Source organism: Mirounga angustirostris, unplaced genomic scaffold (assembly GCF_029215605.1).
Source record: "Mirounga angustirostris isolate CCGP_5_RB_7025 unplaced genomic scaffold, mMirAng1.0.hap1 SCAF_12, whole genome shotgun sequence".
NCBI lineage: Eukaryota > Metazoa > Chordata > Mammalia > Carnivora > Phocidae > Mirounga > Mirounga angustirostris.
Window position 1 is genome coordinate 75,476,576 of NW_026991720.1, and position 15,436 is coordinate 75,492,011.

Below are 15,436 nucleotides of genomic sequence, written 5' to 3' on the forward strand. Positions count from 1 at the left end.
TGTGGGATGGAGCTCCATGTTGGGCTCCCTGCTCCGTGCAGAGCCTGCTTGAGATTCTCTCTGTTCCTCTCCCTCTGCCCCTCCTGCTTGTGTGCGCTCTCTCTCAAAGAAATAAATCTTCAATGAAGAACAAACCTTTCAAACCCCCCTCCATGTTAGTTAGCCTTACCCTTAACAGGTAGTCACTGACTTCAAGTATAGGATTTGATTAATAGAAAAACTTTGCTGATACGGGACTTCAGGAAATTAATTCATGTTACTACATAAGCGCTGCAGTACTTCTTTGGCTCTTTATTCATTCTATACTTTTTCAGCCTAGAATGTTCTTTCTCATGATCCAGCATCCCAACTTATGTACAAAGCTATCTTTCCTTCATGCATCTCTCCTTTCTGTTCCTACCTTATCTCCATAATTTTTATTCGCTTCTTCTGATCTTTCATAGCAGGTTGCATATACCTCTCATTTGGTACATACTGGACTTTATACTGAATGCTGTACACCCAGTTTTTCTCATCACATTATAAATTCCTTCAGGGTAGGAATTTTTGTATTTCTCGAAGTTTTTGGTATAAGAGAATAAACTAGGCTCCATGTGGGTCATATGAATATTTCACGTTAAATATTTCTATTTAATCTTTTTAGGACTCCAAACACATAAGATCAATTGGCATTATGAGAATGGTAGGAATTCAGTGCTCAAGTTTCTGTTGCAGAATACCACTAAGAACTAAAGTAACTAGTTTTCTAGTTTGACTCTGAAAATGAATATTCTCTTAAGTGGGAAAAATACTAAATGGATCACTATGTAGCTGTTATAGCAACTTTTGTTTATAAATGTGTTTTCCTGTGTAAGTAGAACTATCAAATATTAAGTACAAGTTTATGCAGTATATCATTAGTAATTTTTTGGGTTAGGACTTGATTAACTTTACTAATGGCTAACTTGCAGAAATATGAAACAAGAGTGGGAGATAAGGGAACTCAGCTCTCAGGAGGTCAAAAACAGAGGATTGCTATTGCTCGAGCCCTCATCAGACAACCTCAAATCCTATTGTTGGATGAAGCTACCTCAGCTCTGGATACTGAAAGTGAAAAGGTGGGGCCTCTCTGCTCACGTTCCATTTAATTTGTACGATAGAAGTTTTTTGGTCATGAAAAAAATAGAACTTTACTGGTTATATTTTGAAGTTAAAAAAACCTTACTCCTAAAAAAAAAAAAAAAAAAAAAAAAAACCTTACTCCTTCCAGTAGTTCCCAAATTTTGTAAAATGATCTTAATTTCATAAGCCAAAAAAAAAGCATTCAAAAGAAAAAAGCTGCATACCTCACATTTTTAGCACCTTCATCATGAAAAACTAGAAGATAAAATAATACAAGGGAACTAGTAAGATACATTGATGGACAGAAAATTTAAATACTTGTGATTTAGTGTGAGAATTCGCTTTTAGACTAAAAAGGAACTAGACTATAATGCCATTTATGTAAAAATACACATGCATAACAAAAGGTAACATTTTGTTGTGATGGTAAAGGTTTAAGACTTCTGTTCTGATTCACCATTAGATTGTCCAAGAAGCCCTGGACAAAGCCAGAGAAGGCCGCACCTGCATTGTGATCGCTCACCGCCTGTCCACCATCCAGAATGCAGACTTAATAGTGGTGTTTCAGAATGGCAAGGTCAAGGAGCATGGCACGCATCAACAGTTGCTGGCTCAGAAAGGCATCTATTTTTCCATGGTCAGTGTCCAGGCTGGGACACAGAACTTATGAACTCTTGTTAGATCTTAAAATCAAATTAAAACTTTTTCTGACTTAAACTAGAAATCTTTTACAAATCATAAAATACAGGTATATCTTATTCCATATCAATTTAGAACATCCCATTTGGTGTTGATATGATAGCATCTGAAATGTAAGAGTAAAAAGTGGTAACCTGTCTTGATGAGTTATAAAAACAGCAGCCTAGCTCTTGAGTTACCAGAAACATACAGAGAAAGCAAAGTTCAGATACATAAACTTGTAGAACTAACAGAAATCACAGACCCAGGGAAACTTCTTACGGTCCTGAATAGTTGGGTAGATGACACGATGGTTGGGGAACAATTTTCACAAGAACAAAGGAAAAATATATTGTTCCACTGCCTACTCTCTCCCTTGCTGACTTTCCAAATTATTCTTTTGGGAATGGAGTTTTTTTTTTTTTTAAATAAATGTATTCCCCAGCTTTATCATCAAAGTCCAAGAGAAATGAGATAGCCCTTAGATAAGCTAACTTTACAGACACACATCTGTTCCATAAAGCAAAAAGAAAAAAAAACACCAACCAACCACATACCATTGAATAGCTCTGAAAATTTTAACTCAATAAAAATTTCAATTATCTCAACTGCAATTTGAAACATTGGCAATAACAATGAAATGCTGAGGTTCTATAGCATCTCCATTACTTTTTATCACTAATTTGCCCATAATATGTGTAGATAGAGCACCAAAAAAAAAAAAAAAAAAAAATCCAGGCCACCTTTAGAAGCTAACCACACGGCAATCTTTTTCCTTACGTTTCCATTTGTTTTCTTTATAATTCACTGAAGCAGTATCAGTTCTCACCACTATCACAGGTTCTTTAGGTCAGTAAACTACCCAAACTAGTAAGTTCCTCTATCTGTAACAAACCAGATCTTACCAAAGACGCTTTCAAACGAAACCATGTGTATAGTGGACTAAATTTCATGTTAACCAAGAGAAGAATGGGACAAGGGGTACATTACCTCAGTGACTCAAAAGCCTCTGGAACCAACTCTACAGGTTTGGGTAGAGGCCCAGAAATCTCTCTGTAAAAAGCATTCCAGGTGATTTTTAACTTCAGGCAGGTTAGGGAAACATGTTAGAGTATCACAGAAGAGGTTTCTCTGCAGGAAGTGAACACTTTCTAAAATACCCGTCTTTAGACCTTTAAAAACCACCAACCGAATGATTCTAAAAGCCATCGCAGTGTAGTATATAAAATTGTACTAGTGAGGAAAAAGGTCCACAGTATAGAATGGGAAGAAGAAATCTGTTAGGGATATATCAAGTGCCACAGAAGCCAACTCAATGTTTTCACAAAGAATAAACCAGTCTTACCAAATTCAGAAGACAGGAAAATTTAAAGGATGTATACAACCAGTAAATACACTATAATCTTGATATAGAACATTGCTACAAAAACGGCCCCCAGTAAATGCACCTACTTATCTACATTTATAAAATGACTTTGCTGTTTTCTCATATCAAGAGATGACACTTTCCCCCACTCCTTGAATCTAGACTACTGTTACAACTTTTCACCACTAAAATTCAAATTAAGTAATATCCTGTGACTTCAGAGCCTAGGCCTCAAGAGGCCTTGCAGATGCTACCTTTCTCTCTTAGAACACTCCCACTGCCAAGTACCCAAGGCAAGGCTAGAATACTGAATAATCAGACCACATGGACAGAGTCCCAGGTACCAAGTCCTCAGGCTGCAGGGGAGGCATCTTCAACTTTACAGCCTCGGTCCAGCACCCTGATGAATGCAGCTGCATAAATAAACTCCAGCAAGACCAGAAGAACTATCCAGCTGGGCACAATCAACTGATAAAATCATGAGAAATAATAAATTGATTTAAGACAGTAAGTTTTGGGTGGTTTTTTTTTACACAGTAATACATAACTTAGACCAGAAAGCATAAGGTCAAACAGGAGTAGATTAGTTATCCAAACACAAAATAAGAAGCTACATGACTGAGAACTTTATTTTCTATTTTGAACAGCAGGAAAAAAACCTGTAAAATCCTGAGAATTTGATTCAGCAATCTTCTTCAAGTTACCAACTCTAATTTTAAAAATAAGTGCTTTAATTTTATATTCACAAAACTAAGTTCAATATACTATAATGAATTTTGTTAGGGTTTTTCTGTGTGTGCTTCAGAGTATAAACCTCCCTCTAATTCTTCTGTCCAACAGAAGCTCTACTTTTGATGACCATTAAATTGTAGTGGTCTTTCCCATCAAACACAGTAGGCTTGTATCCCTGTGGTGAATGTGGAAGGCAAGGATTTCAGGGAAGTTAACATCTTATCATGTATTCCATACCCTTTGGCAACTAGGAAATGTTACAGTGCTTGACAGACCCTACACAATGATGTTCAGAGAGAGGATTTATAACCTATATAGGTAACCAACAAAAATACTGTAAGAGTAAGACTTGCATTATTAAAATTTGTAGATTTGCATTGTTGAGGTTTATCTTCAACTTTTGCATAGTTCCATATTTCATTATATCAATTTGCATTGCTACTGCAACAGAGGAAGCTTAAAAATCCTATTTTTATCTTCCTATGTGAGAATAAATTTAGAGAGCATGATTCTACTAATTTCTACATTTAACAAGTTTCCTTAAAATACTCCTTCATATCTCACATCACCAACCCACTCTCCACACCCAGTTTAATATTTTTATAAATGCTAAATAAATGATTAGTCTCTAAAGATGAGCAGTGTTCATCAGCTGCATCATATCATGGAAAGCCTGAAACACCAGCAGAACTAGCTTTTCTGCATCAGTCTCTGGACAGGATTTCCAGGCTGAACAGGCCACAACAAACCTGTGAAGCACAAATAAAAAATGAGTAAGTACTATGCAAAAATCACAACACAAAGAGGCTCCAAATGGTGACGATGAATACAGCCATGACCTTTACTGCATCTAGCTACTCACATAACAAGTGTGAATTCTTGCTGACATTAGGTAAATGTAACTGGACACAACTGAAGGTAAAGCCATATGTAGACATAATGCTAGAAATACCTAATCTGTGTGACTGGAGACTAAGGACAAAAGGAACAAAAAATTAGCCAGAGCTCAAGAGTGCTTTGGAGTAGGTCTTACTCTGTTCAACCCACCCACCCACCTCTTCCTAAAAACAAGAACAACAGAAAACCTTCCTAACATTCCCTAATGTAATGAGTTTAAGAGTGAATTCACGCAACTGTTTGCACTGAAACTTGAACTATTTGGGGAGGGTATGTGCTATGGTGAGCGCTGTGAATTGTGTAAGACTGTTGAATCACAGACCTGTACCTCTGAAACAAATAATACATTATACATTAAAAAAAAAAAAAAAGAAGAAGATAGCAGGAAGGGAAGAATGAAGGGGGGAAATCGGAGGGGGAGATGAACCATGAGAGATTATGGACTCTGAAAAACAAACTGAGGGTTCTAGAGGGGAGGGGGGTGGGGGGATGGGTTATCCTGGTGATGGCTATTAAAGAGGGCACGTACTGCGTGGAGCACTGGGTGTTATACGCAAACAATGAATCATTGAACACTACATCAGAAACTAATGATGTATGGTGCTTAACATAATTTAAAAAAAAAAGTAAAAAAAAAAAATATATAGCGCCTGAAGACAGTTCAAAAAAGAAAAAAATAGAGAAAGGGTAAGAGGAGAGAGAAGATGTTTCTAGAAAAGCCAGACAGAAACTCTCTTGGGACAGGTCATGCCTTCCACCATCTCCCAAGCTCTCAAAGACCTCTGAGAAGGGACGGCTGGACTATGTGAATGAGGACCTCCCAAGCCTTTCTACTAATTTCATATTATCTTGTTCTCCACCTACCAAATTATAGTATTTTCTTTCTCTTTCCACAAACCTCATACAACACAAATGAAGTGCATCTGAATTGGAAAAACATTCTTTTTTTGAACATAAATTAATTTACTTAGTCTCTTGGTCACATCAGTACTATCTATGACTACACGAAGCACCACATATTAATAGGCAATCAAATTTTATCTGAACTTAGCATAAAACACCTTGGGTAGAACAAGTATGTTAAAATGTGTACTGGGTTCTGAGGATGATGATGGTATGTCACTGAGCAACTTTAAATGGTGTTCTGCACAAAACACCTAAAGGACTGATTTCACCAAGTGTCCCAAAAACAGGATAGCGAAAAAAACATACATTAAATACCTAATAGCCTTACCTGTCATCTCTGATGTGGTAGAAAAATCCATAGCCATTGTGAACCATGGGAACCACCATTCCCAGGATTCTTAAATAACCAATCAGACTTGTTGAGAGAACAAAGTTTCCACCTCCTCCACTGTGTGGCATAAAGAGAGGATATTTTACTAGGCTGACAGAAACTTATATTGCTTCTGAAGAGCTTTTAATCATCAGAAAAAAGGATTTGACGGATCAAGTTATAAAACACTACATTATATTACCTTTTGGAGAAAAGTGGGTCTGTAAAGAGTTCTGGAACAGGAAGACCTTCCTCTTTTGCTATGAGTAAAAGACCTAAAAGATGACGGTCAAATCCTGCAATGAAACCCCAAGTATGAAGGTATAAAAAATTTTTCAACATGAGACAATTTTTTTAAAGTCAGAATAATTCCAATGTAGGTACCTTTTCCAGCTGAAAAATCTTTCATCATTTTATTATGTTTTGCAAAAGCTTGTAACATCTTCTGCTGCCGCTCAAAAAGCTGAGTTAAAAATCAAGACATACTTCAGTAAACTATTAAGAAACCAAATTTAAAAAACCCTGAATTCAACATAATTGAACATAATTTGGGTAATCTGAGAGAGAAAAGATTTCTAGAAAGATATTAAGACACATGCTTCTAGGGCGCCTGGGTGGCTTAGTTGTTAAGTGTCTGCCTTCGGCTCAGGTCATGATCCCGGGGTCCTGGGATCGAGTCCCACACATCGGGCTTCCTGCTCAGAGGGAAGCCTGCTTCTCCCTCTCCCACTCCCCCTGCTTGTGTTCCCTCTCTCGCTGTGTCTCTCTGTCAAATGAATAAATAAAATCTTTTAAAAAAGAAAAGACACATGCTTCTATATATTTTCCTTACTTCTACTGCCTTTTCTTTCCTATATTGTCCTTCATCTTGATGATTTCTTTCCAGGAAAGGAAAATAGGAACTTGTGGGCAGCACTGAAGTGATATTCGTTAAGTGTCAAAACAGAAGCAACTAGGATTTCAAAACTAACACAGAGCTGTTCAAAAACGATAACGGAACAGTTCTATGATATTAAAATAAATGAACCTATATATAACCGTGTCTATCAAAACTAAAGAATATGACACCAAAACAGCAGTGGGAAGGAACTACCCTACTGTTTAAATGGTTTAAAAAGGAGAAAAAAAAAAAAAAAGGACAGGGGCACCTGGCTGGCTTGGTTGGTAAGGGATGCAACTTCTGATCCCAGGGTTGTGAGTTTGAGCCCCACAATGGGTACAGAGACTGCTTTAAAAAAGTATAAAACAAAACACAACTGTTCTGGTTCTAATACATGAAAACAAAAATCTGTGATTTCAAAAACTTTCAACCATATCAAGAAAAGCTTCCTTTGAAGGCACTTTGGGACAGTCTGCACTTTACTGGTGTTATTCTAAAGGTAGATCAATAATAGTAAAATATTCATGGTATTAAAGATACTTTGCCTAGAAAGTGACACAAAGGGGCTTCTTCTCAGGTCTTTCCTGTTTCATATTCTTTCCAAGTATACACTTCACTGGTAAATGAATGAATGCTTTGAAAACTCGAGGGACAAATATCTGCAAGTATTTTACTGATCCAGGGGAACTGAAGCAGAGAAGTAGTTATTCAAGGACTAAGGTTCCTTTAAAGAAGTAAATAATTACGGTGCATTTTTTTCCTTTCAATACTCACACCAGTAGAAGGATCCTGCATGGACCGGCACCACCCGAGCGCTTCTACTGTACACGTGCGCATAGTCTCTGTTCGGCCATGGTAAAAATACCTTGTCATAGCAGTCTCATAGCAGCTGCCAGGGCTACAAGAAAAAAAAAAAAAAGAACATGTCATAAGAAAGAAAATGCTCAAATATTATTACAAAGAAAGCTTACCTAATAAAGCCGGCTTTGGTCAGAGACTAAGTTCTACACTACAGACCACTGTTCAGACCTTCAATAACAAAGAGACTACTTTCAGTAATCCAAGAGTAAAAAAGTACTCTGATCCACAGGACCTGGTACAATACGGGCTGTTTCAAATGCTTGGCTGGGGTCAGGCTCTGTAAGGGCAGTGTGTCTGTGGCAGGTGGCCTCCAAGATGCAACCCCAGTGATCCCTGCCTCCTGGTAGTGATACTCTGTGTAACTCCTCAGTTTGAGTATGAGATGGACCTTGCGATTTGCTTCTAATGAAAAGAACAGGACAAAAGTGATAAGATATCATTTCTGAAATTAGGTTACAAAGAGAGATCTTACTTGGTCTCACTTCCTCAGCATGAGGAAAGCCAGCTGCCATGCTGGAAGGTGCCCTACAGAGAGGCCAGGATGGTGAGAAACTGAGGGAGGCCTCTGGAAAATAACCTGAAAGGAACTGATCTCTGCTGGTAATCACAGGAGAGCTTGGAAGCAGATCCCCTCTGAGGAGCACCTTCAAATGAGAAAAGAGCTGAATGACACTCTAACTACGACTTCAGGAGCCCTGAAGTCAGAGGCACCCAGTTAGCCTGCACCTGGGTTCCTGTGAGACAGAAAATATGAAATAACATTTACCGTTTTCTGCCACTAAGTTTGTGGTAACTGTTCCACAGCAATAGATAATACAGAGTCCTTGGCCTTTAGTTCCTTCATACACTACATGAATGACTACAGAATGAAGTAAAAGCATTCTCTAAGAAGTTCCCCAGAGTGCTGACTGTTTTCCTGGATTAAAGAATGATGTAAATGATTTTAGATATAGAGCTCTCTTACTTAACATTCTTATTCCTGGTGGTTGGAATTCAGAGTTAAAGACATCAAATGGATGAGAGGAAAAGATGTGAACATGGGCAATAAGAAGGCTCAAACAGAATTACTAAGCCTCTTCTGCCCAGTGTGTCTATATGGCTGTCTCCCTAAGCTGAAATAGTATCCTTTTAAAGTACGAAGGAGAAAGTGTAAATAAAAACTTAACACTAACATTCTTTAAAAAAAAAAAACAGACTAAAAATAAAAGCAGTAAGTAAAAATATCACTGCTCTGTAACCTCTAATAAAAAAATAGATCTTGGTTATGATCACCAATGCTTACTAAAACCATTAGGTAAAAAACTCAGGGAGGAAACTTTATAATGGACATTGGCTAACAAATCCACTCTTAATCTCAACAGAATGAAACAGAAAACAAATGACATTAATTATTTGACTTACTATGGTAAAAAAATAATAAAAATAACTGATTCTTACTCTCAAGTGTCTAGATCTAACTCTGAACTTATAGGAAACATGCGAGACAGAGCAACATGTTTAATAGTTATTTTTATTTGACTTAGAAGGCAAATGCATAAAACAATAATATAAACTTGTATCAATGGGCAATGTATAAAGACGTAATCTGTGGCAAAATAAAGAGTACAGAGATGTACAGAAGCAGAGTTTTGTATACTACTAAGCTGTTATTATTCAAACAAGGTTGTTATAAATATAAAATATGAATTGTATTCTCCAAGGTAATCATGAATAAAATAGATTAAAAATGTGAAGAAAAAGAGGGGAGTCAAAATAGTACATTATAAAAAAAATCAAGCAAATTAAAAAAAAAAAAAGGTAGTGGAAGAATTTAGAAACAAAAACCAAATAAGACCTACAGAAAACATAGGTAGGTGGCACAAAAATATCTCTTTATCAGTAATTATTTTAAATGTAAATAGATTAAACTATTCAATCAAAGGCAGAGATTGACAGGATGGATTAAAAAACCCATAATCTATCTATATGCTATCTACAAGAGATTCACTATAGATACAAAGACTTTAAGAGGTTAAAAGTAAAAGGACGAAAAAAGATACTCCATTAAAATAGTAAGTACAAGAGTTGGAGTGGCTATATTATCAGACAAAATAGATTTTAAGTCAATAGGGTTAAGAGGCTAACAAAACATTACATATTAATAAAAGGCTTAATTCATCAAGAAGAGATAACAATTATAAAAATATATACACCTAAAAAGAGCCCTAAAACACATGATGGAAGTACTGGCAGAATTAAAGAGACAACCAGACAGCACTCCAATGGCAGTTGGAGACTTTAATATCCAACTTTCAATAATGGAGATAGCCCAGGGAGCCTGGGTGGCTCAGTCGTTAACCGTCTGCCTTCGGCTCAGGTCATGATCCCAGGGTCCTGGGATCGAGCCCCACGTCGGGCTCCCTGCTCCACGGGGAGCCTGCTTCTCCCTCTCCCACTCCCCCTGTTTGTGTTCCCTCTCTCGCTGTGTCTCTCTGTGTCAAATAAATTTAAAAAATAATAATAATAATGGAGATAGCCCATGTAGATAGGGGATCAATAAGAACAGAGCACTTGAACAACAGTATAAATAACCAGACCTAACAGACATATAAAGAACATGCCACTTCATAAAAGAATACAAATTCTTCTCAAGTGTACATGGAACACTTTCCAGGAAAGACCACTGAGTAGGCCACAAAACAAGTCTCAATAAATTTAAAAATACTGAAATCATACAAAGTATCTTCTTCAATGGAATGAAGCCAGAAATCAGTAACAGAAGAACAACTGGAAGATTCATAAATACGAAGACATCCAACAACACACGAACAACCAATTGGTCAAGGGAGAAATCACAAGGGAAATTAGAAAATGCCCTGAGATGAATGAAAATGAAAACGCAACCTACCAAACCTTATAGGATGAAAAGTGTTCAAAGGGAAGTTTATAGCTGTAAATACCTGCATTCGAAAAAAAAAAAAAAATCACAAATCAATAGACTAAGTGCACACCTTAAGGATCACAAATCAATAGACTAAGTGCACACCTTAAGGAACTGGAAAAAAGGGGCGCCTGGGTGGCTCAGTTGGTTAAGCGACTGCCTTCGGCTCAGATCGTGATCCTGGAGTCCCGGGATCGAGTCCCACATCGGGCTCCCTGCTCAGCGGGGGGTCTGCTTCTCCCTCTGACCCTTTTCCCTCTCGTGCTGTCTCTCATTCTCTCTCTCTCAAATAAATAAATAAAATCTTTAAAAAAAAAAAGGAACTGGAAAAAAGGAGAGCAAAGTAGAACCAAAGCTAGCAAAAGGAAGAAAATAATTAAGACTAGAGATAACCAAAATATAGAAATTAAAAGTTAACTAAATTTGGTTCTTTGACAAGATCAACAAAACTGACATTTAGCTACAATGATTAACAAAAAAAAGAGGGAAAACTCCAATTACTAAAATTAGTTATAAAAGAGAGGGCATTACTGCCTTTACAGAAATAAAAAGGATACGAGAATACTATGAACAACCATATACCCAATAAACTGGATAATCTAGATGAAATAGACATATTCTGAAAAACACACCAACTACCAACTCTGACTCAAGAAAGAACAGAAATCTGACTGGACCTACTGTAAGTAAGGAAATGAAAATGTAATAAAAAACCTCCCAACAAACAAAAGTCCTGGACCACATGACTTCACTGATGAATTCTAAGACTCAAAAAATTAACACCAATCCTTTTCAAATTCCTCCAAAAAACTGAAAAGGAACATTTCCTAACTCATAGTGAGGCCAGCATTACCCTGATACCAAAAACAAAGACACACATTTTTCCAAAGAAGACATACAGATGGCCAACAGACACATGAAAACATGCTCATCACTCATCATCAGGGAAAAAGGAAACAAAACTACAATGAGATACCATCTCACACATGTCAGAATGGCTAACATCAACAATACAAGAAACAATAGATGTTGGTGAGGATGTGGAGAAGGGGAACCCTCTTGCAGTGTTGGTGGGAATGCAAACTGGTGCAGCCACTCTGGAAAACAGTATGGAGGTTGCTCAAAAAGTTAAAAATAGAACTACCCTACCATCCAGCAATCGCACAACTGGGTATTTATCCAAAGGACACAAACACAGTGATTTGAAGGGGCACATACACCCCAATATTTACAGCAGCATTATCTACAAAAGCCAAATGATGGAAACAGACCAAATGTCCATTGGCTGATGAATGGATAAAGATATGGTATGTACAGATTACTCAGCCATAAAAAAGAATGAAATCTTGCCATCTGCAACGACCTGGATGAAGCTAGAGAGTATTAGGCTAAATCAGTCAGTCAGAGAAAGACAAATACCATATGACTTCACTCATATGTAGAATTTAAGAAACAAAACAAACAAGCAAAGGGTCGGGGGTGGGAGAAGAGGAGGCAAACCAAGAAACAGATTCTAACTATAGAAAACAAACTGATGGTTACCAGAGGAGAAGTACATGGGGGATGGGTCAAATAGGTGATGGAGATTAAGGAGTGCACTTGCTGTGATGAGCACCAGCTGTTGTATGGAAGTGCTGAATCACTAAATTGATTCTGAAACTAATACCACACTGTGTTAACTAATTGGAATTTAAATAAAAGCTTTAAAAATCAGATATTACAAGAAGACACATCTTTATAAATAAAGATGCAAAAATTACTAACAAACCAAATTCAGCAGGATATTAAAGGGACAATACACCACGCCCAAATGGGATATATCCTAGGAATGCAAGGGTGGTTCAACAAATGAAAATCAATGTAATACTCCTTGACACAGGAAAGCATTTGACAAAATCCAACACTCCCCCATAATAAAAACACTCAATATACTAGGTATAGAAATAAACTTCCTCAACATGATAAAGGATATCTATGAAAAACTCACAGCTAACATCATACTCAATTGTAAAAGACTAAAAACTTTCCACCTAAAGTAAGTAATATGACAAGGATAATTCAGTGTACTACTGGGTGTTCAAGCCAAAAGAAATAAAAGGCATCCAAATTGGAAAGAAAAAAGCAAAACTATCTCTACTGACAGATGATTTGATCCCAACTCTACAAAATACTATTAGAATAAACAAATTCAACAAAGCTTAAAGACACAAAACCAACACACAAAAATCAGCTGCATTTCCATACACTAGCAATGAATGACCTGAAAAGAAAATTAAGAAAACAATTCCATTTACAACAGCATAAAAAAGAATAAAATTCTCAAGCTTAAACTTAGCCAAAGAAGCAAAAACACTATACACTGGAAACTACAAAACACTGCTTAAAGAAATTTTAAAAAACATAAATGGAACAGGGCTCTGTGTTCTTGGATTGGAGACTATTTATCATTAAGGTGACACTGCTACCCAAAGCAGTCTAGAGATTCAAAATTCCAACATTTCTGCAAAAATGGAAAAACGAATCCTAAAATTCATATGGAATTTCAAGAATAGCCAAAACAATCTTGAAAAGAAGAACATAGGTGAAGGACACACACTTTTGGATTTCAAAACTTACTACAAAGATACAATAATCAAAATAGTATGGTACTGACACAAGAAGAGACATATAGACCAATGAATAGAATTGAAAGCCCAGAAATAAATCTTTACATCTATAATCAACTGATTTTAAACAAGAACATCTAGACCATTCAATGAACAGTCTCTTCAAAAAATAATGCCAGGAGGGTTAGCCTGGTGATGGGTATTAAAGAGGGCACATATTGAACGGATCACTGGGTATTATACGCAAACAATGAATCATGGAACACTACATCAAAATGGTGTATGTATGGTGATTAACATAACATAATAAATTTTAAAATAACAAAATTTAAAAAAAAATGATGCCAGGAAAACTGGATACCCACTAGCAAAAGAATGAAGTTGGACCCTTACCACACACTATACACAAAAATTAATTCAAATAGTATCAAAGATAGGTGCCTGGGTGGCTTAGTCAGCTAAGTGTTCAACTCCTGATTTTGGCTCAGCTCATGATCTCAGAGTCATGAGATCAAGCCCCGCATTGGGCTCCATGCTAGGCATGCAGTCTGCTTAAGATTCTCTCTCTTCCACTCCCTCTGGTCCTCCACCTCCCCCACTGCTTGTACTCTTGCTCTCTCTCTAAAAGAGAGAGAAAAAAACATATCAAAGATATAAAGTAAGAGCTAAAACTATAAAACTCCTAGAAGGTAATATAAGGGTAAAACTTCATGACACTGGGGGGTGCTTGGGTGGCTCAGTCAGTTAAGCCTTCAGCTCAGGTTATGATCTCAGGGTCCTGCGATTGAGCCCCGCATCAGGCTACCCACTCAGCAGGGAGCTTGCTTCTCCCTCTCCCTCTGCCACTCCCCCTGCTTGTGCTTTCCCGATCTCTCTGTCAAATAAATGAAATCTTAAAAAAAATAAAAATAAAATAAAACTTCATGACATTGGATTTAGCAATGATTTCTTGAATATGACAACAAAAGCACAGGCAACAAATGAAAGCAAAATAGATAAACTGTACTTCAAAATTAAAATCACTGTGCAAAGTATACCACCAAGAAAGTGAAAAGAAAACCCACAGAATGGGAGAAAATACTTGCCAATCACATATCTGATAAGGGTTTCATATCCAGAATACATAAAAAACTCTTACAATTCAACAACAAAATGACAACCCAATTACCAAAAGCACAAAGAACTTTTTTTTTTTTAAGATTTTATTTATTTTTATTTGAGAGAGAGAGAATGAGAGACAGAGAGCATGAGAGGGAAGAGGGCAGAGGGAGAAGCAGACCCCCTGCTGAGCAGGGAGCCCGATGGAGCCCGGGACTCCAGGATCATGACCTGAGCCAAAGGCAGTCGCTTAACCAACTGAGCCACCCAGGCACCCAAGCACAAAGAACTTTTATCGACAGTTTGCCAAAGGAGATATACAAATGGCCAATCAACATATGAAAAGATACACAACCTCAGTCAATAGGGAAATGCAAATAAAAACCACAAGGAGATACTACTTCAAAACTAACAGTTATAATTTTTTTAATGAAAAAAATAAGTGTTGGCAAGGATATGGAATAACTGGAACCTTTGTATACTGCTGGTGGGGATGTAAAATGGTACAGCCATGGTGGAAAATAGTTTGGCAGGTGCTCAAAGAGTGAAAAAGAATTATCACACAACCCAGCAATCCCACTCCTAGGTACAGACTCAAAAGAAATTAAAACAGGGACTCAGATACTTGTATGTGAATGTTTACAACAGCCTTACTCACAATAGCCAAAAGGTGGAAATAAAACAAGTGTCTATCAACAGACAAATGGGTAAAGAAAATGTGCTACATCTACATAGTGGAATATTTAGCCATAAAAAAGGATGAAGTTCTTATTTTACAATATGGATGAACCTTGGAAACATTATCCTAGGTTAAATAAATCAAAGACAAAAAGACAAATATTGCATGATCCCACCTAGAGGAAATATCTAGAACAGGCAAGTTCAGAGACAGTGAAAGTAAATTAGAGATTACCAGGGGCTGAGGCAAAAGGAGGAGTAAGAAATTACTGCTTAATGGATATAGTTTCTCTATGGGGCAATGAAAAAATTTTGCAAATAGACGGTTGTGATGGTTGCACAA

The 15,436-nt window shown here is 37.0% G+C and overlaps 2 protein-coding genes across 4 annotated transcripts in view; one reads left to right on the top strand and one right to left on the bottom strand.

The window, feature by feature from the left end:
* The window catches only part of ABCB4 (ATP binding cassette subfamily B member 4), a 74,730-nt gene extending 72,924 nt beyond the window's left edge, over positions 1-1,806 (top strand). For both annotated transcript variants that reach the window (XM_064575330.1, XM_064575331.1), the window contains 2 exons: positions 951-1,097; positions 1,565-1,806. In XM_064575330.1, the coding sequence (XP_064431400.1) occupies positions 951-1,097; positions 1,565-1,771 (354 nt within the window). In that variant the 3' untranslated portion in view covers positions 1,772-1,806. The remainder of the gene's footprint in view (positions 1-950; positions 1,098-1,564) is intronic.
* Positions 1,807-3,756: 1,950 nt separating this feature from the next.
* Positions 3,757-15,436, bottom strand: part of CROT (carnitine O-octanoyltransferase) — a 58,259-nt gene continuing 46,579 nt past the window's right edge. For both annotated transcript variants that reach the window (XM_064575333.1, XM_064575334.1), the window contains exons 14-18: positions 7,705-7,828; positions 6,435-6,513; positions 6,253-6,346; positions 6,009-6,128; positions 3,757-4,626 (exon numbers count right to left, since the gene is read on the bottom strand). In XM_064575333.1, coding sequence (XP_064431403.1) covers positions 4,506-4,626; positions 6,009-6,128; positions 6,253-6,346; positions 6,435-6,513; positions 7,705-7,828 — 538 coding nt within the window. In that variant the 3' untranslated portion in view covers positions 3,757-4,505. The remainder of the gene's footprint in view (positions 4,627-6,008; positions 6,129-6,252; positions 6,347-6,434; positions 6,514-7,704; positions 7,829-15,436) is intronic.